The sequence below is a fragment of the Bufo gargarizans genome, chromosome 4 (assembly GCF_014858855.1).
Source record: "Bufo gargarizans isolate SCDJY-AF-19 chromosome 4, ASM1485885v1, whole genome shotgun sequence".
Classification (NCBI taxonomy): Eukaryota; Metazoa; Chordata; class Amphibia; order Anura; family Bufonidae; genus Bufo; species Bufo gargarizans.
The window spans coordinates 324,246,402-324,274,212 of NC_058083.1; the positions used below are offsets into that span (position 1 = coordinate 324,246,402).

Genomic DNA, 27,811 nt, shown 5'->3' on the forward strand with positions numbered 1-27,811 from the left:
TCACCCATGACAGCACCACCAGAGAGAGGAGGATCCGCCCCCCGAGACAGGAAACCTGCAGAATAAAAAGGGCGGACACTCTCCTCCCCTTCAGTGTGGTTTCCTGTCTCGGTGGGAAGCCTGCAGCATGGATGCTTCGGATCCCTCTCCCTGGTGGTGCTCCATTACTGACCTGCGGTCCCTGTAAGATTGGCGGCATCGTTATGCGCGGGGGTCCGTTCAGAGGCACAGCTGAGCTCCGGAGGGAGTAGTCAGTGTGCTGGAGCTGGAAGCCGGCTCCTCTGTGGAGGTGCCGTGAAGACTGACGCGGGCTGCCTGGGGGAGGAAGAGGAGGGGCTTCGGCAGTGAGTGCCGGATAGCGCTCCTGCCGTCACGTGACCGGCGCTGGCGTCGGGCGGTGACGTCATCAGTATGCGCCCTATGAGAGGAGCGCGATTTTCCAGGGGCCGGCGTCCTTTTGCGACTTGGCCTGCATCATGGAGGAAGACAAGCCATCTGAAGAGCTTGCGGTCCCTCCTGCTCCGGTACCTCTGAAGGGGTGAGTGGGGTCTCTTATGACCTAGATTCCCTTTGTACTAATTGGCGTTACTGTTTGTTTTCAGGTTAAGCCTAAAAAAGTGGTGACCAAAAAGAAAAACAGAGAATGTGCTCTGTGCAAAGTGGGTTTGCCCTCTGAGTGGGATAAAAAGTTATGCCAAGCATGTATAGACAGAACGGTTGCGGAGGAATCCCCTTCCTTTTATAAATGTCTGCAGGCGTTAGTTCGGTCAGAGGTTAACTCCTCGTTAACTGCCAAGAAGGATCAGAGGCCGGTCCGTAAAGAGACCCGGCGTAATCCCAGTGTTTCAGAGGGAGAGGAAGAGTTGCCTTCTTCAATGATTGAATTTTCAGACATCTCAGAACAGTCCTCTCCAGATGAGGAAGAAGGTCAGGGGCGGAGACCATGTTTTCCTGTAGAAGATACGGAAAAACTGTTAAAAGCGGTTCGTTCTACGATGGGCATAGAAGATGTATAGAAGAGGAGGTAGCGTTTAATAAGACTTAACGTTTAATAAGTTTACAAGTAAAATATATGGACAAACACATAAATCAAAAAAGTGTGCACACCAAAAACGTGTCACAAACAACAAACACATAAATAGTCACAATAGGCAACCACAAGACTATGGTTAGAACCATGTGAACAGGGTAACACTGTATCCCACCGCAGGTATAAATTCCACAGAAATATAGAAATATAAACGGGAACAGTCTTACCAGTGGGTGACGCTCATCTGGGTATGGTGGCACAATCCCAAGAGTCAGTGTTACCTGGTAGAGCAGCGTCCAAGCGAGGATCACTGTCCCTACACACCCCTGCCAGGCCTATAGAGCCCTATGACCCGGCTAAGGGTCGCACGACCGGGGGCTGATCCTACAGTGATGGATTCCCAAAATGACCCTAACTAGGGGTACACAGTAGATAAATTTACGGTCATGCGCAAGATCCCTACGCGTTTCGTCAATTAATTAGAGTCCCAGACTCATCAGGGGATCAGGGGACAGCATGGGAGGGAGTGTATCCTCATCAGCTGATGTCACATACAGACAATCCCCATGCTAATGGATAAGATGTTGCGGCAATGACCTAGAACTAAAGAGGGGACCTATTAAGGGCTACTGAGCAGCGTGTCGCTAATGTGAAACAGGCCCTATTCCCAGATAATGGGGGTCCCTTGGTCCTGGTCAAAGCAAGAAGAGGGGGCAACGTATGGCGCTTCCCTGTGCACGTGTGGCGGCAGTCGGCTTGTATCGCCGTCCACACTTTAAATGTGCGTCCTAATGCGCGCTAGCCCCGCCCCCCTGGGGCGTGGATACATGTGACATCACCATCACATGATCGGCCTGACCAGGGGGGGGCGTGTATGGGGGCGCGGCTAGCCCTGACGTGCTGATGATGCCGTGTTGGGAACGGCTACAGGGCACGTCACAGAAAAGGGGCGGTTACTCCAGCAGGAGTGTGCACAGCCCAACGGGCAGAAGAGAGGACTTAAAAGGCTGGGTAATACCTACAAGCAGTAGCAGATCTTAAGATAGGTTGAGGTTAGAGGTCTGTTATACACAAAGTATATATAAGAATAGATGAAAGCTGGCAGAACCGCCGATCTGACAGCAGTACATAAGTGCATCAAAAGTATATAGGCAGAGAAGAAGCATTAGATTAATTCATCCACAGCATGAAGGATTATGTGCAAAGACGGTATAACAAAGACATATTGGCCAGATGCTGTGTTGTATAGTGAGCATAGAGGGGGGGAAAAAAGTATATATATATATCAATTAGATAAAGCATCCAAAACTCAGCTGTTCATTGAGTCCATTGGGGCTGGGGGTATTTAATTTATATATCCACCAGGTCTCCCTCTGCAGGATGCGTTTATCCCAGTCCCCTCCCCTAGGGGGTCTGGTGATTACTTCAATGCCCTTAAATTTAAGGACACTTTTCTGACCTTGGTGGCGCTCGTTTACATGTCTTGCCACTGATGTGTCCCTTTTATTACGGATATCGTTCAGGTGTTCCCCAATACGGCGGCGAAACTCTCTCTTTGTTTTGCCGACGTATTGGGTACCACACTCACATGTGATTTGGTACACCAATCCAGACGTACGGCAATTAATGAAGCCATTTATGTGATGATTGTACCTATTGTCACGATCAGAAAAAAGCTTACCAGTTTGTATAGCGTTGCAAAAGCTGCAGCTGCCACACCTATAGCAGCCCTTCACAGGACCACCCAGCCAAGTCTTCTGGCTTGGAGCCCCTACGAAGTGGCTATGCACCAAGCGGTCTCTCAAGTTTCTACCCCTCCTGTAAGTAATGGATGGGTAGGGCATGAGTGCGTCCCCCAAATCCGGGTCCATTAGGAGGGTCTCCCAATGTTTCGCTATAATGCTTCGGACTTGACTAGCTGCCGTGTCAAATGTACCAATCACTCTCATGGTGTTTGCGGTTTTTCTCTCTGGGTGATTGGTGCCATGGAGCAAGTCAATACGTTCTCGAGCCAGTGCTTTCTGGAAGGCAATACGCAGAACCTTATCTGGGTAGCCCCGTTCACGGAACCTACTGCGTAGGTCGCCTGCCTGTTTGATAAATTCTGTATCGTTTGAACAATTACGTCTAAGACGCAGATATTGCCCAGTGGGGATGCCCCTTTTAAGGGGACCTGGATGGTTGCTCTCCCACTTTAACAAAGAGTTGGTGGATGTCGGCTTACGATAAACGCAGGTCTCTATTTGCCCCGACACACCTTTATGGATTGAGATGTCCAAAAATGGCAGATGGTCCTTTTCAATAACTGACGTAAATCGCAGATTTATCTGGTTATTATTAAGGCCAGCCACAAATTCCTTAAATGACCGTTCAGGTCCGCTCCAGATGACAAAAATGTCATCTATGAAGCGTGACCACATTACCACGTTATTGAGGCCGATCATGGGGGGGTCACTGAACACCATGGTTTCCTCCCACCAACCCAGGAGCAGATTTGCATACGATGGCGCACAAGAACTGCCCATCGCAGTACCCCTGAGCTGGTGGAAGTACGTGCCATTAAAAAGAAAGCAATTACGTGTTAGTACGAACTGAAGGAGTTCAATGATGAGATCGTTATGCCTCAAGAACTGTTGGCCCCTTGCTCTCAAAAAATGACTGATGGCTGAGATGCCTGCTTCATGGGGTATTGAGGAGTATAGGGCCTCTACATCAATTGATGCGAGGAACCAATTGTCCTCAATTGAAATACCCTCAAGTTTAGTCAGAAGGTCACTGGTGTCCCTGATGTAGGAAGGGAGACTTTCGACAAATGGTCTTAGCAGTTGATCTATATAGATTCCACAATTTTGTGATAAACTACCTACCCCAGACACAATGGGGCGCCCTTTCAAGGTTGACCCCCCCTTGTGTATCTTGGGTAGGCAGTAAAATGTAGCCATCACTGGAAATAGAGGATATAAAAAATCAAACTCATTCTGGCTAATAAGATGGTCAAGTTTTGCTTTCAACAGAATCTCATAGAGCTCTGATCTGTATTGCGTGGTGGGATCCATAGGAATAGATTCATAATTACTCCCATCTTTCAAGATTGTGAGACACATGGAACGATATGCAGAGGTGTCCATCACTACCACATTGCCGCCCTTGTCCGATGGCTTGATGGTGATGGACAACTCTTTTTCCAGATCGCCAATTGCCCTCCTCTCCTCCTGACTACAATTATGTTTAAAAGGAGATGGTTCAAGCATAGTTAAATCAGCGATCGTATGTTTGAGGAACACGTCTATACAGGAGACTTCCCCCTGTGGTGGCATTCTGGAACTTTTGTTTTTTAATTCTGTAAAGGGACCAAATCCTTTATTTGATAGTGGTTCAGAGTCAAGGTTGTAAAGAGTTTTTACATCCTCCAAGATCTCGACCGGGATGCCAAGCTCGCGACTTTCCTTTTTTTGTTGGATTTTAAAATGTTTGTGCCATCTAAGTCTACGTGCAAACAGGTGGAGATCTTTAATCCAATTGAATGTTTCAAAATTGGAGGTGGGGACAAATGATAGTCCACGGCCGAGTAGTGAAATTTCGGCAGGGGATAGGGGTCTCGATGATAAATTAATCACCTGGTTATTTGTGGCCGGTGTTATTATACTGTCGGCCCCTGTGTGATCCGGTTCCGGAGGGGGTAGTGGGATCCCTGTTCTAAAAAACCTTGTTGGTTGGCTTGGTTACGCGTATAGCGTCCACCTCTACCTCGGGACCGACGTCCACCCCTCCCTCTGCCCCGAAAGTTCCCCTGTTTCTCCCTATCACTATCTGAGGCTTCCGTCTCTGTTGAAGATAAGTCGGAACCCCTGTCTTTCCTAGGGTCAGAGTTGTCCAAGAATAAATATGCCCTGTTGTCCTTAAAGTCCTGAAGGTCCCTTGCAAACTGGCGATGTTTCCGTTCCTTTAGGTGGAACTGATATCGCTCAACGGTATTCTGTAAATGTGTCTCTTTTTCAGTAAATTCCTGCTCACCTGAGAATTTTTTAGTTATATCAATCTGATCCTGGAGTTTTTTATCTATTAATTCCAATGTAGTCTTCTCCTCATCAAGTAAGAGCTGCATGAGCCTCAAGGAGCTATTGGTTGCCTCCCTTTCCCATTTCTTCATGAGTGCTGGGCTCCTACAGCGCTTAGCCGGTGTAAGGGTGATTCGAAGACCCCTTGGCACTATGCCTTGCTTAATGTAGTACTCAAGGCCCTGGATTTCCCACCAGGATGAGATCTGCTCCTTATATAATTTAGTTAGTTCATTAAATGCCCCTATAAATGTGGGGGTATATTTCTTTTGTATGAATGTGTGTTCCGAAAAGACCTCTTTAGCCTCAGACAGCCATTGATTTTTGTCTAATCCCGCTGTAAGGAAGCCAGCCATGTCCCTCAGAGTCAGAATATATAAAAAATGCCCAACCAGCGAGGGTAAGTGAATAACGCTCGCTAGCTACCACAGTTATGAATATGTATAGAAGAGGAGGTAGCGTTTAATAAGACTTAACGTTTAATAAGTTTACAAGTAAAATATATGGACAAACACATAAATCAAAAACAGTCCTCTCCAGATGAGGAAGAAGGTCAGGGGCGGAGACCATGTTTTCCTGTAGAAGATACGGAAAAACTGTTAAAAGCGGTTCGTTCTACGATGGGCATAGAAGAGACCCGAGAGCCCCGTTCCTTTCAGGACATTATGTTTGAGGGTCTAGAGGCCAGACAACATGGTACTTTTCCGGTACACAAAAATGTAGCCGCATTGATTAGAGGCGAGTGGAAGAAACCAAATAAAAGGGTATTTATCTCCAAAAACCTCAAACGCAAATACCCCTTCAAAGAAGAGGACTCTGCCTCCTGGGATAGGGCTCCTCGCATTGACGTAGCCATCTCCAAGGTCTCTAGGAAGACGGCCTTGCCCTTTGAGGATATGGGTATATTAAAAGACCCTCTGGATAAAAAAGCAGACGCCTTTCTTAAAGGGGCTTGGGAGGCATCTACCTCATCATTTAGGCCCAGTATAGCCTCCACCTGTAAGGCCCGTTCTTTAATAGTTTGGCTTTCCGAATTAGAAGTTCAGCTAAAAAACAGAACTCCCCGTGAGGAGATACTGGCCTCCCTCCCTACTATTAAAAAAGCAGCCGATTTTTTAGCGGACGCTTCTGCTGACTCTGTCAGACTAGCCGCTAAGTCAGCAGCCTTATCCAACTCCGCTCGGAGAGCTCTATGGATAAAGAATTGGAGTGGCGATACAGCCTCCAAGACAAAACTTTGCGGAGTTCCATGTGAGGGGGAGTATCTTTTTGGTCCTAGTTTGGACGACCTCCTGGATAAGGCGGCTGATAGGAAGAGAAAGTTTCCCGGTTTTCAGAGCTCCTTCCCCAGTAAAAACAGGTTTAGCCGTTCCTTTCGTCCCTTTAAAGGTAACCAGGAACAGGATAGAAGACCTAGGGAAGACCGGTTTAGGGGTCAGAGAAGGAGCAGAAACTTTTTCTTTAGTCAGTCCTCCTCAGACAAAAAGAAGCCTGATCAGCAATGACGCCAGCATTCCGGTAGGGGGCAGACTGAAGGCTTTCACTTTGGAGTGGAGGAGAATTTCCTCGAGCCCTTGGGTTCTCGATACCATTTCCAGAGGCCTAAACCTAGAATTCCTTCAGTCTCCTCCTGCCAGATTCCTACCCACCATAGTTCCAGGTTCCGTGCAGGGCAGATCCATCATGGAAAAGGAGGTGGTGAAACTAGTAGGAAAGTCCGTTTTAATCCCGGTATCAGAAGAGGAAAGGGGGAAAGGATTCTATTCCCCGCTTTTTCTGGTCAAGAAACCAGACGGTTCCTGGAGAACCATTATAAATCTAAAGAGACTAAATCTTTTTCTTCAGCCGAAGAAATTCAGGATGGAGACGATAAAATCAGCAATCAATCTCTTATACCCTCAGTGTTTTATGGCGGTTCTCGACTTAAAGGACGCGTATTACCACGTTCCCATTGCTGTAGAACATCAAAAGTTCCTAAGAGTAGCAGTGTTTCTGGATGGTCATCTGGAACATTTTCAGTACCAGGCGCTCCCCTTCGGGCTTTCCATGGCTCCGAGAGTCTTTACAAAATTGGTAGCAGAGATGGCGGCCCACATAAGGGAAAGAGACATCCTTTTCATCCCTTACTTAGACGACTTTTTAATCGTTGCCCAGTCAGAAGAAGCTTGCAATCTTGCAGTTCTAGAGGTCCGTTCCATCCTAGGCAAACTGGGCTGGGTGATAAACGAGGAAAAGTCAAGACCCCATCCGCTAAGAAAGCAGGTGTTCCTGGGCCTAATTTTGGACTCCTCTCTCCAGAGATGTTTTTTACCCGTGGAAAAAATACAGACAGTTCAGAACAAGGTTGCGAGTCTATCCCGCAGGCCAGTGACTACCATAAGGAAAGCCATGTCAGTCCTGGGCTCCCTCACGTCTTGTATCCCTGCAGTGAGGTGGGCACAGCTTCATTCCAGGACCTTACAATGGGAGATTCTGGCCAGTTGGGGGAAGAACAGGTCACTGGATGCCAGTCTAGAAGTCTCCTCCCAGACTATCCAGGAACTAGCCTGGTGGCTAGTAGGAAGAAATCTAACACAGGGGTCCCCCTGGAAGATCGAGAATTTGGTCTGTCTAACTACGGATGCAAGCCCTTGGGGGTGGGGAGCTCACATTCAAGGTTCTTACTATCAGGGCCGTTGGAATTCCCTTCAGAAAATGCATTCCTCAAATCTAAAGGAACTGATGGCAGTGGGCTTAGCTATGAAGAGTTCACTTCCAGAGATAAAAGGAAGGAATTTGAGAGTTTTGTCAGACAACAGGACAGTAGTGTCCTATTTAAACAGGCAGGGAGGAACAAGATGCAAAACCCTCATGGAAGAAGCCTTCTCTATTCTGCAGTTAGCAGAGAGAACATGTCCCTCGATCTCAGCCGTTCACATAAGGGGAGTGGAGAACAAACAAGCCGATTTCCTGAGCCGTCATACCCTGTCTCAGGGGGAGTGGTCTTTGGACCCGGTAGTCTTCCAGAAGATTGTACATCTTTGGGGTCTTCCGGAAATCGACTTGTTTGCTACCCATTCGAACAAAAAAGTTCCCAAGTTCTTTTCTCTAGACCGGTCGGGGTCCCCTTGTGGGATGGATGCTCTGTCCCAGAAGTGGAATTTTCAGCTAGCTTACGCTTTCCCCCCCTTTCCCCTCATTCCCCGGGTTCTGAGGAAGATTCGGGAAGAAAAGGCCAGAGTTATCCTGATAGCCCCCTTTTGGCCCAGGAGAGCCTGGTTCACGGGACTCAGAACCATGTCAGTGTCCGATCCTTGGGTTCTCCCTTCAGTCAAGGGGCTTCTAAGCCAGGGGCCGGTGTTACATCCGACCGTAGAGAACCTACACTTAACGGCCTGGAATTTGAGAGGTGGTTGCTGAGCAAGGAAGGGTTTTCCTACGCCCTAGTCTCTACCCTGTTAAAAAGTAAAAAAGAGGTCACGGTTGGAATTTATAGCAGGATTTGGCATAAGTTTCTTGGCTTCGCTCAGATCCAGTTAGGGAACCTCCCGGCGGTAGCCCCGGTACAGACTATCCTGGAGTTCCTCCAGAAGGGGTTAGAGCTGGGCCTAGCAGCCAGCACTCTAAGAGTTCAGGTCTCTGCCCTGTCTGCCTTGTTCAATCTAAACCTAGCTGGGAATCCGTGGGTTTCCAGGTTTTTTAGGGCTGTGGACAGAGCCTCCCTTGTGTCAGTACCTAAGCCTCCTCCGTGGAGTTTAGAGGTAGTACTAAAAGCCTTGGCAGTACCCCCCTTTGAGCCTATTGAGTCCTCCTCTATCAAATTTCTGACCTTAAAATTGGCCCTGTTAATAGCCTTAACTTCCGCCCGCAGGATTAGTGAAATTCAGGCCATCTCCATAAATCCTCCGTATACTCTGATTCTAGATGACAGTTATCATTCGCCCTGACCCGGCTTTTCTCCCGAAAGTCGTCTCTAGATTTCACCGCTCTCAGGAGATCGTTCTTCCTACCCTTTTCCAGAATCCTTCTACTAGGGAGGAAGAGTCTCTCCATTGTCTTGATGTCAGAAGAGCTCTCTTAGCATATCTAGCGGCCACATCTACCTGGCGGAAGTCTTCTTCACTGTTTCTGCAATATCAGGGAGTGAATAAGGGTTCGGCAGCCTCTAAAAATTCCATCGCCCGATGGATTGTTGCTGCTATTTCCTTATCCTATCTTTCCTCTGGTCTGTCCCCTCCTGTTGGCTTAAGGGCTCACTCAACCAGAGCAGTGGCGGCATCTTGGGCAGAGAGGTCTGCGGTTCCAATTGAGAGAATTTGCAAGGCTGCCACTTGGTCTTCACCCTCTACCTTCTTTAAACACTATAGGTTGGACTTGAACCTTTCGGGGGATACTTCCTTTGGTGAGGGGGTCCTTCTTTCTACATCCCACCCTTAGAGCTCCTCTGGTAAGTCTCTGGTGGTGCTGTCATGTGCGATAGGAAAAAATGGTATTACTTACCGGTAATTTTATTTTACGGAGCCCATGACAGCACCACGGCTTTCCCTCCCTATGTGTCCTTTTTTTGCACGGGTGATATATATATAAAAAAAATAAAAATAAAAAAATGTTCATTACATGTCTAATATATATTGGCGGCCTTCCTCCGGTACTTGAAAAACTCACTGAAGGGGAGGAGAGTGTCCGCCCTTTTTATTCTGCAGGTTTCCTGTCTCGGGGGGCGGATCCTCCTCTCTCTGGTGGTGCTGTCATGGGCTCCGTAAAATAAAATTACCGGTAAGTAATACCATTTGTCCATATTGCTTCCTTTGCTGGCTGGATTCATTTTTCCATCACATTATACACTGCTCATTTCCATGGATACAGACCACCCTGCAATCCATCAGTGGTAGTCGTGCTTGCACACTATAGGAAAAAGCATCAGCCTCTCTGGTGGCCAACACCATGGGAGCGCACATAGGCTAGTGCTTTTTCCTTTAGTGTGCAAGCACAGCCACCACTGATGGATTGCAGGGTGGTCTGTAACCATGGAAACGAGCAGTGTATAATGTGATGGTAAAATGAATCCAGCCAGTAACGGAAGCAATATGGTTAACAACATTACTTTAGTAAGTGCCCTGTATTAACTTTCTCTACATGATAAATGCCACTTGCTGAAGTGAGACAACTCCTTTAATATAGAGGGATACATTCTGGTCCCTCATAGGTTTATATTTTATACAGTATTTTAACTTCTTGTCTGTTGGTGGCTATAATAAAGCTGGTTATATTTTTGGATGTGTGACTTTTTATATATTCCCTCTTTTCTATAATACACTTTGTTTGTATTGCACTCCTTTGCATTATCATTGTGCTTCCCTCTTCTTGTTTTGGCAGAGGGAGGGAACAGCTGATCGGTGGCAGTGCGGTGTGAACCTCACTTATTGTATATAACTGACCTATCTTGAGAATAGGTCATCAATATCAGGAGACTGGAAACCCCTTTAAACTTGTAGTAGGGCCAAGAATTGTGCCCTACTGTTTGTGGCTCACAATCACAGATGGAAACACTGACATGTGAATGAGGCTTAAGAACTCCAAAATAAGCCTAAATCATGGCTTTCTGAATTAGGCCTTGGGTTGGAAATAAACATGACGTTTTTGATGTAGCTTGAGGTGCAGTTTTTGATGCATCTTTTGAGCTAAAGCCAGAAATGGATCCAGAAGGGAGAAGTTTTTCCTTTACATTTCCCATTTGTATTCAATCCACTCCTGGCTGTGTAAATCCAACCTAACTCTTGTTAAGTGGCATTCACACGACTGTGTCCGTTTTGCAGACCGCGGATCCCGAAAACACGGACACCGTGTTTAACATGCTTTTTCCCCTTCTGAAGGTCCCACAGTATGTTACAAATGGCTATGTTCTATGGCTAAGAATGCATTCACACAACCGTATTTTCGATCCACATTCGATCCGCTTTTTTTTCTGATGGCACACGGACCCATTCATTTTGATGGTGCCACAAAAGATGTGGACAGCATTCGGGGTATTGTCGTATGCCCATTCCGCTGCCCGCAAAACACAAAAAAAATGAAAATTGATGAGGAATAACAAAGAAATCACCCGGGGAGGGGGGGCGGGCGCGACGACTGCAGACAAAAACCTTTCTTCCAAAAAAATATGTCCTTGACAATACATCAAGTTTATAGGGTCTATAAAAAGTAGAAGGGTTTGACCAAGTAGCTGCTCTGTAAATATCTTCAAGGGAGGCAGAGACCCCCTCTGCTCATGAGGCAGCCAAGGCTCGTGTAGAATGGGCCTTGACTCCTGACGGGGGTGCCATCTCTTTTTCATTGTAAAACAGAGATATGCAGGACTTAATCCAGCGTGTTATGGAAGCCTGGCTAGCCGCTGTACCCTGGTTTACGCCCAGGTACTGGACCAGCAACTGGTTTGTCTTCCTGAAGGCTTTAGTTACTACTTGATATTAAAGAACACATCTTCTGACGTCTAAGTTACTGAACCTCTTCTCTTTTTCTGAGACATCCTGAGGACATGAAGGGAGAGAAATTTCTTGATGGAAATGAAATCTGGACACCACTTTAGGAAGAAACTCAAGAGAATGTTTTAAGATAATCCTATCTTCCAGCACCTTAAGGTAGGGTGGTTGAATTGAAAAAGCTTGAGTCTCACCAACCCTTTTAGCTGTTGTAATAGCTAGAAAAAAAACTGTTTTAAAAATCAAAAGCCTCATAGATAAATCCTGAATGGGCTCAAAGAGAGAAACCATGAGGACAGACAAGACTACCATATATTTAAATCCCAAAGAGGGACAGAGGATCTGACGTTTGGGTGTACTCTATTAGCACCCTTAAAAAAATCTTCTAATCAGATCCACATCAGCCAGCTTTACCCCCATAAATGCACTTAACGCTGCCACCTTCAGAGTACTTAATCTAAGGCCCCTTTCACACGGGCGAGTTTTCCGCGTGGGTGCAATGCGTGAGGTGAACGCATTGCACCTGCACTGAATCCGGACCCATTCATTTCTATGGGGCTGTGCACATGCGCAGTGATTTTCACGCATCACTTGTGCGTTGCCTGAAAATCGCAGCATGCTCCTCTTTGTGCGTTTGTCACGTAACGCAGGCCCCATAGAAATGAATGGGGTTGCGTGAAAATCACAAGCAAGTGTGGATGCGGTGCGATTTTCACGCACGGTTGTTAGGTGACGATCGGGATGGGGACCCGATCATTTTTATTTTCCCTTATAACATGGTTATAAGGGAAAATAATAGCATTCTGAATACAGAATACTAAGTAAAATAGGGATGGAGGGGTTAAAAAATAAAATAATAAATAATTTAACTCTCCTTAATCCACTTGTTCACGCAGCCCGGCATCTCCAAAGGTCCTATTGCTCACAGATCAAGACATAAGAGATGCCTTGCTGCGCAAACAAGTGGATTAAGGTGAGGTAAATTATTTTTATTTATTTTTTAACCCCTCCAGCCCTATTTTACTTAGCAATCTGTATTCAGAATGCTATTATTTCCCCTTATAACCATGTTATAAGGCAAAATAATACAATCTACACTACAACTAACCCAAACCTGAACTTCTGTGAAGAAGTTTGGGTCTGGGTACAACGGTTGTTTTTTTGTCACGCGCGTGCAAAACACATTGCACCAGTGTGATGAAAACTGAACATCGGAACGCAATCGCAGTCAAAACTAACTGCAATTGCGTATCTACTCGCGCGGATTTGCCGCAATGCACCGGGACGCATCCGGACCTAATCCAGAGGCGCTCGTGTGAAAGGGGCCTTAGACCTTGATCCAGTCCTGACTAGAAAAAAATCTAGGACCAGTCCCAAATCTGGAGACATGGATGGATCCCAGGCGATATTAGTAAAGGTAAGAAAAGCCTTCCAGGATCTTAGATATATTTTGGAAGTCTTTTTCTACTCTGCATTAAAGTATTTATTACCTTGTCCGAGAGTCCTTTCCGTCTTAAGATGGCACCTGCAAATTCCAGGCCGTCAGAATTCCAGGTGCAGTAGATCCGGAAAAAGAGGAAGGGTCCAGTAATCTTCTCCTGCCAGATTCTTGAGGATAGGAAACCATGCTCTCCTGGGCTAGTAGGGATGGGGGGGGGGGGGGGGGATTAGTATCACATGAGCCTTTTCTTCTATAGTCTTTGTCAGGACCTTGGGAATCGGGGAAAAGGGTGGGAAGGCGTACAGGAGACCCTTTATCCAACTGTATGCCAATGCATCCACCTGCAGATGATTATTTTTCTCCCTTTAGTTTTGAATTTTCCAGGTATCTGTCCGGGGGTGGGGGGCGGGGTTCTGATAGTTCCAGCCCAGCCTGTATCCTGATTTTATTATAGACAAAACCCAGGGAGAGGCATGAATTTATTCCCAGGACTGACAGAATTGTTTTAATCTTCCCCCGACCCGACTTCTGGCGTCATTGGGTGGTATTTGGACGGGACGATTTTTCTGAAAAGAGGAATCTTTTACTTTTCCATTTTAACGACTGCCATGAAGTCCCCGAGTTCTTCCTTTTTTGATCAAATCCAGGACTTCTTTGGGAGCGAAAATTACTCCTCTGATGGAAAAACCTCGACTCCGCAGGAAAGCCTTTTTTCCTATCGGAAGACTTCTCTAGGATATGATCTAAGGCTTTTTCGAATAAATTATCGCCTTCACATTGAATGGCACAGAGCTTATTCTTTGATACTGAATCTCCATTCCAGGACCTTAACCATACTGCCCTTCAAGAGACATTTGATAAGGCTGCGGTTTTTGCTGATAATATCCCCACATCTGCCGAGGTATCTGCCAGGTAATTTGAAGCCTGCTTTAGGACCGGGATGGAGGCGAGAATATCTTCTCTGGGAGTGCCTGACTGAATATGTTCTTCTAGTTGTCAGTCATAAAGACAGGGTTCTTTCTGTATAAGTGTCTGAGACTCCCAGAATTTTTTAAGCAGGGATTTACATTTCTTATCCATAGGATCTTTGAGGATCCCTAAGTCTTCAAACGGCAATAAAGATTATTTGGAGATCCTTGCGATTGGCACATCTACCCTTGGGGCCTTGTCCCAGGAGCTGGAATCATCCTCCGCAAAAGGATATTTCCTTTTACACATCCTAGATGCCGACTGTCTTTTCTCAGTATCTTTCCATTCATTCTGGATTACATTTCTTATGTTGGAGTGCACTGGGAAGACCAGTTTCTTTTTCTCCGCCAGTTCTAAAAGCATCTGATCCTGGATGGATAATGGCTCTTTAGTCTCTTCTAAATTTATTGTCGCCCTAATGGTTTTACGTTAAGTAAGGACTTGGTTTCCTCCAAGGAACACAAAGGGTGACCCGAGGAGCGCTCAGAGATACTAGAATCCGTATCAGAAGAGGCTTCTTCCTCATCCAGATCAGAAAAATGTTCATCAATTACAGAGGGAACCGCTCTGGGGGTGGAATTTTTAGGAGAGACTACCGCCAATCTCGCATAAATGGCTGCACCAATTTCTTCTTTAATTAAGGATCTTAAACTATCCACAATAGATGGGGATTCTTCCGAGACTATTTATGCATTTTGGACAAAGATTTTTTTGTAGCAGCGGATTATGTCTTTTTGCACCTTTTCGCCAGGTCTCCGAGGTGGCTGAGGCAGCGCACCTTCTCTGAGATCTGCTTTGAATTCTGGCTGGTCCTTTGATCTGTGGGAAACTTTCTCCTCTGGAACTCTGCATCTTCTTGGGGATCCCAGGCTTCTCCGTAAGGAAGACCCTCCACCTGTGGCTGCAGACCAACCAGTAACCGAGTTTTCAGCATAAATTTTGATGAGCGTCTACTAGTGTTGTGCCTACAGACAGCACAACCCATCAAGGTGAGCCTTGCATCTGTAATTCCAGTTGTGTATCTCAAACGTTATTACCCTATGGTGCACCCTTCTTAAATACAGCACAAACCAATCCTGTGTACCGATCTTTTTTGTGACTGTTCCCCAGATGATTTCAAGCTCTCCCTCCCCTAAAAAACAAGGGGGGGTTTAGTATAGAATCTGAGGATGTCTATATATAAATCTTTCAGGAGAGCCGTCACCAGAATATAAGAAACATCCACACCCTGTGCTCAATAAATACTGTGAATCATATATAAATACATGTCCTCAGGGAGGAGGCTTACCGGGCTGGAGGAGTCGGTGGACTTTCTTGCAGGGTACAGATCACCTGGAGCAGACATGCTGGCGGTCCAGAGGAGGCTAGCGTTGCTATTAATCCCATGCTGACAAAGTCGCCAGGCAGAACACGGTCCGCCTCCTTTTTCAATGCTGCTGCCGGCCCAGCACTTCCAGAAAAGGCGTGATGACGTCACATGCCTGCGCTGCGTTCCTCAGCGTGCCGCAACTGGAAGTAGATATCGGAGCATTCCCTGGACCTGGGCACGCCCCTAAACCACCGCACCAATGATCCCAGCCAACACACGCGGGAAGAATAGCTTGGGCAGCCAGCACACGCCGGACCTATGCCAGAGGGGAAGGTGGAGGAGCCTAAAATCGTTTCGGGATCCTTCAACCTGCAGGAGCCCTCCGGAGACCTGGAGAACTTACCAAAAGCCTGCGCACCCATCCTGATCCACATCCTGCCATCTGAGAGACAGGAAAACAACTGGTGAAGGTAAAGGGGGTTTTTATGCGCTGATCTCGGTTGTTTTCCTATCCCTGAAGAGGTGGGTACCCTCCAGGTAGTGCCGTTGTGGAGGCTAAAGGAAAATCCAATTACCGTTAAGACTAAGTTTCATAATTTTTTGCGGGGCAGCGGAATGGGCATACGACAATACCCCGAGTGCTGTCCACATCTTGTGTGGCACCATCAAAATGAATGGGTCCGTGTGCCATCAGAAAAAAATGTGATCGAATGTGGATCGAAAATACGGTTGTGTGAATGCATACAAAGACGTGCGCCAAAACATTTAACAGTTTGCCTCCAAAAAAGAGACGTACTATGAATAATAAATGCCCACTTAATGTTTTGCAAACATTTACTGTAATAGTTTTTATTCATTACTTTGACGTAAAATTTACACATACTCCCTTTGTGGTCTGTTTCCCTAGGTTGTGGCACTCTTTTCCTGCTAGACCAAAATGATGCGGGTCTTCTTTGTTTTAAAAGGTAAGCAGCTCAGAGATCAGGATTAGTTCCCAGCGAGGACAAAGCGCAAGCGGTTTGCCCACAAACCACATTTATCACCTATTTTCAATACAGAATTTTAAGAAAAGATGCTTCACAATTGATACTCGTAGGGGATAATTTATTATTAGCTATACACAAATTTTTGGTGTATATCAGTCACAGATTCAGTCATAATATGTGCGCTGGCTGGAGGTCGGTTGGATTAAGGAAATGGCCAGGTGGGCTGCTCTTTGCTGTTTTCTGTGGCTCCAGTAGCAGTGAATGGAAGCTATACAAACAGTGTAACACGGCAAGCTACACTGTTTCCGTAACTGTCATTAACTTGAATATGAACTGCTTTAGGAGGGAAGGGAGTATAAGAGCTCATAATTTGAGAAATAATGATTTGTATGCTAATGTGTATTACAAAGTTTCTTATATTCACCTGTACGATTGAGTTATGCCTGAGATGCCTAACTTGCGGCCCTACAACTGCCAGCATGCCTGGACAGACTACCGCTATTAGGGCATGCTGGGAGTTGTCGTTTTGCAACAGCTAGTGGGCCGCAGGTTGAGAATCCCTAATTTATGCTAAGTTGTGTGACCATTTAACTAATTTTTTCATCATTGACTGCTTCCATATGCATCCTTGAATACATCCTATGCATCCAATAGATTTTTCGCTTTAATGCTTTCTGTAAGTTATTTTCTTCATTCATAATATTTTCTATTACATGACCTAGCTTTGAGTGGACCGATGCACTGTTTGATGTGACATGGAGTGAAATTAATGAGAATATCCTGGTAACATCTAGTGGAGATGGATCACTGCAGATATGGGACGTATCCAAACCACAAGGACCTGTGCATGTATTCAAAGAGCACGTCCAAGAGGTAAGAGGGGAACCTGAAGGTTCATAGAACACACAGTCATCTATCTATGACTTCCATGTTCCACATCGGAACAAAGACTCGTTTTCTCCTCTTTCAGCTAATCACAGCCCTAGACCTGCAGGTTTTATATTCCATTTTCCATACTCTACGATTGCAGTGCTTACATGTGGCCACTACCAGCAGAAAGGGAACTCACATGACAGCTGAATTTTTTATTTCAAGTGATTTAGAAAGTTGCTGTATTCAACAGTTTTTGCTTGGCATGGTATTGTAGCTGACAAATTAAAGGGGTTGTCCGGGCTGTTCATATTGATGACCTATCGGCGGGTGTTCGGCACCCGGCTCTCCCACCGATCAGCTGTATGAGGAAACAGTGAACACAGTGCTCACGTGTCGTCTTTCGTCTCTCTTCCTAAGAGAGCACGTATAGATTAGCCCTAATAGTTAAAGGGGTTTTTCGGGCTGTTCATATTGATGACCTATCCTCAGAATAGGTCATTGATATCAGATCAGCGGGGGTCTGACACCCCCGCCAATCAGCTGGTTGAAGAGAAGGCCAGTGCTGCCTCCTCTTCATTGTTTACCTGCTTGCCGTCGCATCTGCAGTGGTGAGCAGGTGTAATTACACCCAAGCCGTCCCATTTATTTCAATAGGTCGACTCGTTCCTATATACTTCTATAGTAGTAATCCGTTGCATTGAAAATAATGGGACGGCTTCGGTGTAATTAGAGTATAAATTGTTATATCCTTATTTGATCTATATTAACAAGTGTAGCATATGTTTTTTTTTATAAAACTGGATACTGCATACATTTGGCGGCATTTTCAAACTTGTGGACCAAACTTTATGTGAGCAGAGGTATTCCAGCCAAATAAGATGTTTCCAGGGGAATACAAATACCCATTTCTAATGTAATAAACAGCCCCACTGGAAACTTTTATTTTTTTGCTGGAGTATCCCTTTAAGGATGTCACCTTTTTATCCTTGGCTGAAATGTTTCATGTATCATATCATATATATAGCTTATGTTTTTTTAATATAACTGGATACCGCATACATCTGAAGAGTACATTTGATGGTATTTTCAAACATGCGCACCAAACCTGACTTGAACAGAACCCTAGAGGTGTATTCCTGACAAATAAAAGAGGTTTCCAATGATGTGCAAAAATAACAGAGCTTTCTCACTTCACCTGCTGTTCCAACGGTGCCTGATGTCCCTCACAGCTCGGAATGGTGCTAAGCTGGGGAAAAGGGTCACCACGGCAGCCAGTGATTGGCTAAAATGGCATACACAGCCTTTTCTGTCATGTCAGGACAAGAATAGAAAGTGGAGCACCATCAGGAACCCAGGCAAAGCTGGAGCAGTCAGGTAAGTATAAGTTCTTATTTTTGTACACTTTTATGGGGCGGTGAGGTGAGTATAAGCTCTTATTTTTGTACACTATCATGGGGCGGTGAGTTGAGTATAAGCTCTTATTTTTGTACACTATTTTGGGGAGGTGAGTATAAGCTCTTATTTTTATACACTACTAGCAGAAGGACCTGGCTTTGCACGCGTTTATTTCATTTAATGTTTGTGTGTCGTTAAAAGATATTGATAGTATCCCCTATAACAGTGACCTCTACAGCACTCTGGCCCTTTAACACTGACCCCCCACAGTGCCCCGCCACTTTAAAATGGGACCTTCACAGCAGCCTGCCCCTTTAACAGTGAGTTTCACAGCACCCCACTCCCTTGACAGTGACCTGTCTCAGGGGCCTGTCCCCTTAACAGTGACCTCCACAGCACTCCGCTCCCTTAACAGTTACCTCACAGTACCCTGCTGCCTTAACAGTGACTTCCACAGAAGTTGCCACCTTTAATAGTGGCCACCGCCCCCTTACGTGACCTCCACATTGTCCGCCCCTTTAACAGTGACCTCCACAACGCCCTGCCCCTTTAATGCTAGGGCTACACCTGACTTTTTGTCTCAATAATTTTTGTGATGATAGGCTATGTGTCGCACTGCGACATGTGACATACTGCGACATGACAGTCCCCAAATATCCATCCAAGATGGATTTTTCTGCAACTGTCGCAGCATGTCACATATCGCAGTGCATCACCATAGACTATCATAAAAATTGTCGCGCAACATCTGTAGCAGTGTAGCTGTGTGACTTATTGTCATGTAGCCATAGCCTAAAGCTGACCTACAGCAACTGTGTGTATGTGGAGACTAAGGACCTGCGAGCTTCTATTAGCTGATAAGGGACATGTAAGTGACCGTGTGTATGGCAGTGGGATATGAAGAGAAAGATTTGCAGGCTTGTACTGGCTAATGCAGGTAATTTTTGGGGAATATCTCTGAAACCTTCCTGGACACCTGATGAACCTGTGTGCTAAATTTGGCGAATATTGGTCCAGTCGTTTAGTCGGGCATAAAGAACAGACAGAAACTCATTGTGTATCGGCATGTTACCGCCACAGTATTCTTTCCCAGATAGTAAGTGATATGTGTACCAAGTTTAGTAGAAATTGATCACTGAGTTTTTGAGTTACAGAGCAATATGTGTGTAGCCCCCCACAAGATTTCTTTCCATGTAGCAAGGGATGTGTATACTAAGTTTCGTTGAAATCGATGGTTGCATTTTTGAGCGATCGCGGAACATACATACGTTCACACATATATACGTCCTTCTTTATATATATATTTATATATATATATTTTGGAGTTGTGAGGTGAGTATAATCTCTTATTTTTGTACACTACTTTGGAGCGGTGAGTATAAGCTCTTATTTTTATACACTTTTTTTTGTACGCTATTTTTATCCCACTTTTGGCTAGAGCATTGCTTTAAGGAAGTCACCTTTTCATATCCTTGGCTAAAATATTTCAAATATCAGTAAAGTGGGAAATTTGGAAACTACAGATGCATAGCTGTAAAAAGGCAATGTTTTAAGGAACTGGGTTTGAACCTGAAGCATTCAATTTCTCTTAAATCATTTTTATTAATATAGTAATTTCTCATCCTCGCAGTGACAGGTACTTCCATGTGTTCCCCTTGGCTCTGCTATTTTAAGATGTGCTAGCATTTACTTTTATGTGTATATGCAGTATCCAGATGCAGCTCTACACACAGAAGCCCCTGTAATTACAGCGATTAAGCTTTCTGAATATATTATGATGACTTATACTATGGACTATATTTTACTGCAGCTTCCTCATAAACACGTTAAATGCTACCAGTTCTATTTTCTGACTACTGCAGTGCAAAGGAGCTTGCAAAATTGTCTGCAAATCTGTCTGCAGGACTAGAAGCTGCTGACTCAGTATCAAGGGAAATACGTTACGTTTGCAAGGCAACAATCGTGTAAATCAAAATGGGGTGATTGGCAAATATAGTGGTGGTCCCTCAATTAGGTAGAAGTAGAACTGGATTCAGATATAGGAAAGCGTTCAGAAAATTAGGATAGTGCAAACAAAGAAAACTGGTCAGATGTGTAAACGATGGAATGGATTGAACAGGAAAGTGAGACTTACATGAAAGTGTATGTAAAGTCATGTAAAGGTGATGTGAGGCTGGGTCTAATTGTAATTGTGAAGCTGTGTCTACATCTACGTTGGAGGCTTTGTTGCAGATTGCGTTAAAAATGCAGTGCAAGAAGTAGTGCAGTCTTGTCTACTATTTTGCTCACGGAGGCTAGGGCTATACGACGACATTTGTCTCAGTAATGTCTCGCAACATATTCTATAATGCAAGTCTATGGTGTCGCACTGCGTCTGCGACACGACAGTTGCGGAAAACCTATCCAAGATGAATTTTTGTGCGACTGTCCTGTTGCAGCATATCGCAGTATGACACCATAGACTAGCATTATAAAATATGTTGCGTGACACGTTGCAGTGTAGTTGTATCCTGTATGTTGTGCGACACATGTCGCGCTAGCGTGAAACGACAGACACAATGACGGAAATGCAATATAAATCCTGTTCCACCCATTGGTGTCTATTATGGCCTCTTTCGTCATTATTGGTTCAGCGAAGGGGCAGTACTATGTAAATCCGTAGTGGAGATGTGAACAGAGCCTTAGGGCTCATGCACATGACCGTATGTATTTTGCAGTCCGCAAAAAACAGATCCGCAAAAAATACAGATGAAGTCCGTGTGCATTCTGTATTTTGCGGAACGGAACATCTGGCCCCTAATAGAACAGTCCTATCCTTGTCCATAATGCAGACAATAATAGGACATGTTCTATTTTTTTGCCGAACAGAAATACGGAAACGGAATGGACACTGAGTAATTTCCGTTTTTTTGTGGACCAATTGAAATGAATGGTTCCACATACTGTCTGCAGAAAAACTGAACGGACAGGGAACGAAAATACGTTTATGTGCTTGAACCCTTAAGCGATTGGTTCTAACTGATAGAATGAATGTTATGAAAAGTGGACATAAATGTGTACATAGAGCATTTAGCTACTGTGTGGGAGACTTATCATGTTGCTGTCTTTTCTGCCAGATTTATTAAGTGATGCATGGTGGTGCATCTTTAAAGGCGTTATCTTGGAAATAATATTGATGACCTATCCTCAGAATAGATCATCAATATCAGATGGGCAGGAGTCTGAAACCCGGGACCCCGGCCAATCAGCTATTAGAAGAAGCCGGTGCTCCATGAGTGCTGCAGCCTTTTCTTAGGCCATGTGACATCACCGCACATCGGACATATGGCCTAGTTGCAGCTCAGCTGTGACATTAAAGGGGTTATCTGACACTAACCAATACTCCTCCATATGCCGGGCACCTCACACTGATTCTGCTTACCTGACTCCTTGCGTCGCTCCTGGTCCCTGCGTGCAAATGAAAACAACGGGGGGGGGGGGGGGGGGGGGCGGCAGAGGGGAGCTTGTCCCTGTCACCACCTGCCAATGGCTATTCCCCCCCCCCCTCCCGGGTGTTTTTGTCTGCGCACGGTGAGAAGCAGTGGTGGCAGTGCGGGGACCAGGTGCGACGTGGGGAGCCAGGTGTGAGGTGCCAGGCATATGGGGGAGCATTTGTTAATGTCGGATAACCCCTTTAAGCACACTGGCTGTACAATGTATTGGAGCTGTGTTTGGAAAGCTGCCAGGATTCGTCTATGGTCACCAGAGCTCTGGGGAGCATGGTGGCTCCATGAAAAAGATGATCAGTATGAGATAAACCCTTTAGGTCTAACCCGTCTGTCTTGAGATGTTAATATATTTTTTACGCCCCCCTTTACTGGAGAAAAATGTTATCAACTTTTTAAAATGTCTCAATTGTTAAATCTAGCTTAAGGCTACTTTCACAGTAGCGTTTCTATTTTCCGGTATTGAGATCCATCATAGTGTCTCAATACCGGAAAAAAACGCTTCCGTTTTGTCCCTATTCATTGTCAGTGGGGACGAAATGTAACTGAACAAAAGGGAATGCTCCAAAATGCCTTCCGTTCCGTTCTCATACCGGAGAGCAAACTGTAGCATTCTGCGGTTTGCTTTCCGTCCTGGGATACGGAGCAAAACTGATCCGTCATGACCCACAATGCAAGTCAACGGGGGCGGATCAGTTTTCTCCGACACATTGACTTTCAGTGGAGTTTATGACGGATCCGTCATTGCCATGTTAAAGATAATACAACCGGATCCGTTCATAATGGATGCAGATATTTGTATTATCAGTAACGGAAGTGTTTTTGCTGAACCTTGCCGGATCCAGCACAAACACTAGTGTGAAAGTAGCCTAAATCAGCTTGACAGGCCAACCACACCAAATTTCCCACGCACTTTCCAAACCTTGAGTGAGTGTTAGAAAACTGCAAAATTTTTGCAAATATAAGCGCAAAAAATTGCAAAGCCCTAAACCAGAATTCTTCATCAGAGCTTAATTTATTCTACCCACTTATTGTACCCACAAAGACATATTGAAAAGGCACATGTGACTGTTGTTGGTGAGGATCATAGAATCATTTTCATGGTTTCAGGTTTATCTTGGCTCTAATTCCATTTTATATATGTGTACTTAAAGGGGTTTTCCATGATTGATAGGTCACCAGTATTTGATCGGTAGCGGTCCAACACCCATGACCCCAGCTGATCAACTGTTTGAGAAGGCAGTGGCTCAACCTGCATCCCTCCAGCTGTTGCAAAACTACAACTCCCACCATGCCCTGCTGTAGGCTGATAGCTGTAAGCTGTTTGGGCATGTTGGGAGTTGTAGTTTTGCAACAGCTGGAGGGGCCGCAGGTTGAGAATGCCTGGCCTAAGCCATGTAACGTCATGTTCATAGGTAACATTGCCTAAGTGCAGCTCAGGCCTATTGAAGTGAATACAGCAATACCAAGTACAGCTGCTGTACAGTGTACGGTGCTGCGCTTGGTGAGCTGCGAAAAAGCCCCAATGATCAGATACTGATCACCTATCCTGATCACAGATATGCGATAAAAAGAAATGCTCAATAATATCCCACTCTTTTTAAGCACCACAGGCTGGTTCATGCTCCATGAATTAAAAGTGGAAGCAGAGCTAGATATACTGTAGGTGGTATGTGTGCAGCAGAGGAGAGTGCAGCTGACCAGTGTAATGAGCCAGATAGAGAGTCAGTGGCCTGTATAGATTAATGAGCAGCTCTACAAAGCCAGTTTAATAGATTTACTCTTCAGTGCCCATTTCATTTAGTTTGGATAAATATAAGTTGTGATTAAGTACAAAGTAGATCTCCAGCAATTCCGAAATCTGAATCTGAAATGTTATCAAGACCAGCGTTGTATATGTCCATGCCTCTTAAGTCATACTATGGGCTCTCCTTGCACCAGCAGGGTGTAATAGTCCTAGCATGGCAAGCCTAGGGACCTTCACAACCACTTGCCATTTTGTCTTGGGGAGGGGGCGGAAGGGGCTCCAGTTGAAGCCCTTTCCCTCTGACCGCTCAGATGCCAGGTGTCTTCTGTATAACCAGGGGCATAGCTAAAAGCTCATGGGCCCTGGTGCAAGAGTTCAGCTTGGGCCCCCATCCCTCAGTGCTTGTTGGCAAGGGGCAGGTGAGCACATACCCTTCCTGCTGCCTGAGGCAAACAATGAATGAGCACCCCTCATGCCAAATTCTTAATCTAACCCCTTCCCTCCAGCCAGAGGTGTAAATTGACCAGTATGCACTTTTTATAATGCCAGTGTCTTATGTGGCACAAGGGTCTTTGGGCCCCCTCTGGCTCCTGGGCCCGGTAGCGACTGCTACCTCTGCACCCCCTATAGCTATGCCCCTGTGTATAACGTAGCTGGTGCCCAGCCCATGTGAAGTAATCTCAACCCATGAGCCCACTCAATACACTCTTTATCTGTGATGTACATGTATTTCATGGTGTCTGGGAGGGTTTAAATGCAATGTGGACATGGCCTTCTATTTATCAGGAAGCTTGGACAGCACAGTGGCTCAGTGGTTAGCACTGGTGTCCTGGGTTTGTGTGGGTTTCCTCCAGGTACTGTGGTTTCCTTCCACTCAACAAATGACAAATAGGAAATCTAGATGGTTAGCCCCGCTGGGGACAGTGAGGGAAGAAGTGGGGTCCTGAGTTCGAATCAGATCTGCATGGAGTCTGTATGTTCTCCCTGGGTTTCCTCTAGGTTCTCTGGTTTCCTCCCACACTCCCAAAAATATGCAAATAGGTCATTTGGCTTCCTACGAAATTGACCCTAAAGTGTGTTGGTGTTGAGCACCTATATGGCTGCTCCAGGATTCGCCTCGGCCACATAACTATCCCTGCGCTTTAAGTTTTTATAAGAAAAGTGCATTACAAATGTCTGTAATTTGTCTTGATCAAAACTGGTGTAAAATAGAACTGGCTTGTTGCCCCCAGCATCCAATCAGATTCCTCCCTACATTTTTCAGAGCTCCTTTGGGAAATGAAAGGTGGAATCTGACTGGTTGCTATGGCCAACTTGGCCAGTTTTCCCTTTCTCCAGTTTTAGTAAATCTACCCCATTATCTGTAAAGCACTGTGGAATATGTTGGCACAATGTAAGCAACAGAAATAAATGATCAGCCTCGTCATGCAGTGGAAATGTAAACCAGGTTTGGATTTTGAAGCCGACCTTACATAGACCTTCCCAGACTTTTATAGCGCATGTTTCACACATGGATATTAAATTCTGGAGTTCCGGTAATTCAGCATTGAGAATATGTCTGGTTACTAAGCCATTGTTGGTTATAGTCAAGAACAGGTAAAGGCAGAAGCATTATGCTTTAGTCGGGTTGCTGGCTCCAGTTCCGTAGCACACAAGTGGGACTATAAAAAAAAGTAGTCCCAGGTGACTCCATGAGCAACTTTCCTTTCTTACCCTTGTGGAATAAGCTGGAATGTCCTTCTCCAGTTTTAATAGATACGTGTTGTGGTGCGGCACAGACTGCAGATAATGACACAGCCGTCCTACTGCTGGGAGAAAATGTTGTCTTTTATGAAAGTTCTTTTATGGTAATCCTTCTCTGCAATGAGAAGACATGAATTTTAATAGCCAAGGCAATTAGGAAGAGCAACACACAGAGGAAGGTTTCTTGAGATCAGCGGGAGGTTTCTTTTTTAACTCTTTTCTTATATGTGGTAGTGATGAATGGGCCAGTGTGCATAAGACAATTTGCCAGAGAGGTCTTAAAGGGTGCGTTAGTTTAGTTTGACAGTTGGGTTCATCTTGGTTTATTTCTTTTATGATCAATAAAATAAATGTTTAAAGGCATTTTTTTGATCAATAAAATAAATGTTTAAAGGAACTTTTATTTCTAAGTACTGTCATTACTGGTTTTAGGGCACCGGTTAAGGAGGTCTCGTGCCTCCTAGGTATTACCTCAGTTTGATTAAAAATAAAACCTTATATTTTCCATGTTTGACAATAGTTATTTGCGTATGTTATTGCTTAGGTTTGCAAACAGTGGTCCACATTAACTAATGTGAGTGCACCTAGATGTTGTAGTAGACTGAGGCGGATTATGGCACATCTAGTTTTAGAGAAATTTCCTGTGTCTAGCCCGGGCAGGGGCATGGCTCAGCTTCCAGTTGCAGTACAGGTGTAGTACGCATATGTTAAAGTGGTACTCCAGCATTCAGACAAGAAACTTCAAAGAAGGCTGCAGAGTCATTTCACATAGAGTAGCAGTACAATACTAATACCGCATCCTAAACATGTATGTGCGTTTTATATTGTGCACCCTCACTGCTGAGCCTCTCACATTAGTTCCCAGTTATAGCCTCCTATAAGGGTCCATTCACACGTCCGCATAATGGCTATAAACATAACATATTGGTCCAATAAGTGGTGAGTATGTGAGAGATTACTTTGGACTGAGAATTTATCTTTATACTGTATACTTTTTAAAGATGTCTAGTTTTTTTATGCCGGAGTAATAAAGAGTTATTTTTTGTGGCTTACCTTGTGTATTTTCCTAGCAGGCTTCCTGCATATAATTCCAATATGTTATACACACAGGTTTACAGCGTGGATTGGAGTCAGACAAGAGGAGAGCAGCTTCTGATATCTGGATCCTGGGATCATACTGCAAAATTGGTAAGTCATTAGTGACTAGAGTGTCAGGGCTTTATGCATTTTACTGCTTAGGCTGTACATTATGTAAAAGGATGCAAGGGCTATAGCTTTTATTGCCATTTAAAGGGATTGGGCCGTTTATATTACTAGCTGCACATGCGCTGGTAACAGCTACCCATTAGTAAACTATGGGCATTGATATCCGATTGTTTAACCCCTTCAGGACACAGACTAATTTTGCAAATCTGACGTGTCAATTTATGTGGCAATAACTTTGGAACTCTTTTACTTATCCAGGCAATTCTGAGATTGTTTTCTCGTCATATATCGTACTTCATGACAGTGTTAAATTTGAGTCAAAATATTTAATTTTTATTTATAAAAAATACTACCTTACCCAAAATTTTCATTTTTCTAATGGATGGTAATACCTCCAAAAATAGTTATTACTTTAAATTCCCCATATGTCTACTTCATGTTTGGATCATTTTGAAAATGACATTTCATTTTTTGGGGGACGTTAGAAGGCTTAGAAATTTAGAAGCAAATCTTAAAATTTTTAAGAACATTTCCAAAAATTTTTACAGGACCAGTTCAGTTATGAGGTCACTTTCTGTGGCTTACATATTAGAAGCCACCCATAAATCACCCCATTTTAGAAACTACACCCCTCCAGCTATGCAAAACTGATTTTACAAACGTTGTTAACCCTTTAGGTGCCCCACGAGAATTCAAGGAAACCGGAATGAAATTTTAAAATTTCAAATTTCTGGCAGATGTTCCATTTTAATTCATTTTTTCCAGTAATAAAGCAAGGGTTAACAGCCAAACAAAACTCTATTTATTGCCCTAATTCTGTAATTTACAGAAACACCCCATATGGGGTCGTAAACTGCTGTACGGGCACATGGCAGGGCGCAGAAGGAAAGGAACGCCATATGGTTTTTGGAAGGCAGATTTCACTGGAATAATTTTAAGTTGCGATGTCCCATTTGAAGCTCCGCCCTGATGCACCCCTAGAGTTGAAACTCCAAAAAAGTGACCCCATTATGGAAACTACACCCCTCAAGGTATTCGAAAACATTTTACAAACTTTGCTAACCCTTTAGGTGTTTCACAATACTTGAAGGAAAATGTAGATGAAATTTCA

At 44.7% G+C, this 27,811-nt stretch overlaps 1 protein-coding gene across 1 annotated transcript in view; it reads left to right on the top strand.

Annotated features, from left to right (window-relative positions):
* Nucleotides 1-27,811, top strand: part of PEX7 (peroxisomal biogenesis factor 7) — a 206,963-nt gene that overhangs the window by 10,400 nt on the left and 168,752 nt on the right. Inside the window, exons 2-4 of the mRNA XM_044289763.1 lie at nucleotides 16,173-16,230; nucleotides 16,974-17,124; nucleotides 26,605-26,682. Coding sequence (XP_044145698.1) covers nucleotides 16,173-16,230; nucleotides 16,974-17,124; nucleotides 26,605-26,682 — 287 coding nt within the window. The remainder of the gene's footprint in view (nucleotides 1-16,172; nucleotides 16,231-16,973; nucleotides 17,125-26,604; nucleotides 26,683-27,811) is intronic.